General features: G+C 49.5%; 1 protein-coding gene across 1 annotated transcript in view; it reads left to right on the forward strand.

The window, feature by feature from the left end:
- The window catches only part of LOC107105067 (neuroligin-4, X-linked-like), a gene marked incomplete at its 5' end in the record, with an annotated part of 54,289 nt that overhangs the window by 50,523 nt on the left and 2,407 nt on the right, over positions 1 to 1,359 (forward strand). Inside the window, one exon of the mRNA XM_015405183.1 lies at positions 416 to 603. Within this exon, the coding sequence (XP_015260669.1) occupies positions 416 to 603 (188 nt within the window). The remainder of the gene's footprint in view (positions 1 to 415; positions 604 to 1,359) is intronic.

Genomic DNA, 1,359 nt, shown 5'->3' on the forward strand with positions numbered 1-1,359 from the left:
TATTTTCTCAGGTAGTTGCAGATTAATTTAACCATCTAATGCTGTTGTTGCTTGTGGTTTGCAGACTTTTCCAGCCAGATCCCTTAAGGTCCCCTCCACCCACAGTCTGTGCTTTGCGCAGGCCGCTGCTCTATGCTGGTGTCTTACTCAGTCCCCCTGCTGCAGATCAGCTGCTGCGTTGCCTTCCTATTGTCTCTGTCCTCCATAAAGAGCAGATATAACGTCCATGAAACTTCCCTCAGTGTTTGGAACGTTGGTCGGACATGGGGCTCGTTTTCTTCAGGCCTTTTTTTATGATGTTCAGGTTCTGCTTCAAACCTCAGAAAATAACCTTGGTGTTTTTTCCTCAGGCATTACAGACGGTCCGACCTTCAAGGACCCCTGGATAACTCCGCTTCCTGTTCTGTCTCCATCCAGGTTTTCTAAGCACAGGAGACCAGGCGGCCAAGGGGAACTACGGGCTCCTGGATCAGATCCAGGCTCTCAGGTGGATCAAAGAGAACATCCATGCCTTCAAAGGAGACCCAAAGCGAGTCACCATCTTTGGCTCCGGTGCCGGAGCTTCCTGCGTCAGCCTGCTCTGCCTGTCCCATTACTCTGAAGGTAGGAGCTCCTCCATGGAGTCAGGAGGAGAACCTCCATCTGCTGAGACATTTCAGATATCCAGAGGTTCAGGCATCAGGAGCAAAAAGCCTGATCTCAGTATCAGAGAATCTAAGGGAGCCAAACAGGGAAGGTTTCAGGTCAGACCATAAGAATGATAAACTAAGGCTAAAAACATGGCACTGCATCCAGATTGTAAAGCAACTATTGAATGCGTGGTGTTTTACATTCACTGTGAGACGCTTCTAGATGAAAGAGGTGAAAGTTTGCTAGCTGGATTTCAAAGATAACCCACAGGAGTAGCAGATCAAACAGAACAACAGAGTCTGCGGTGCTGAAACGCTTCATCTCTGCCTCCTGTAGCTGCACAGCAGAACCCACCTGCTTTCATCGCACCGTAAACAAACACTCTCCATAATGCATCACAGAGAAATGGCCTCCGTCAGTCAGAGCCCGGCTTTAAATCCGCAGCATCATCAAGTCGCTCTGCGGTGGGGGCGGAGCCTAGGCTCGCCGTCACCAGATGCTGGCACGGAGCTTAACAGGCCTTCTGGGGAACGTCGGCTCTGTGCTCCAAACATACTTTTCAGATCGGCCTGGTTGAGTCACCGCTCTGTTAGCATGAATATAAATAGAAGCGTCTGAAGCAAAATAAGGAGGAATGTCGAAAAGGAGAAACTGTGACCTATTTGGAAACACACAAAGCTACTGTATGACAGGCTGACTGCAGGCTGACTGCAGAGCTGCAACAGATGC

Source organism: Cyprinodon variegatus, unplaced genomic scaffold, assembly GCF_000732505.1.
Source record: "Cyprinodon variegatus isolate N-32 unplaced genomic scaffold, C_variegatus-1.0 Scaffold2041, whole genome shotgun sequence".
NCBI lineage: Eukaryota > Metazoa > Chordata > Actinopteri > Cyprinodontiformes > Cyprinodontidae > Cyprinodon > Cyprinodon variegatus.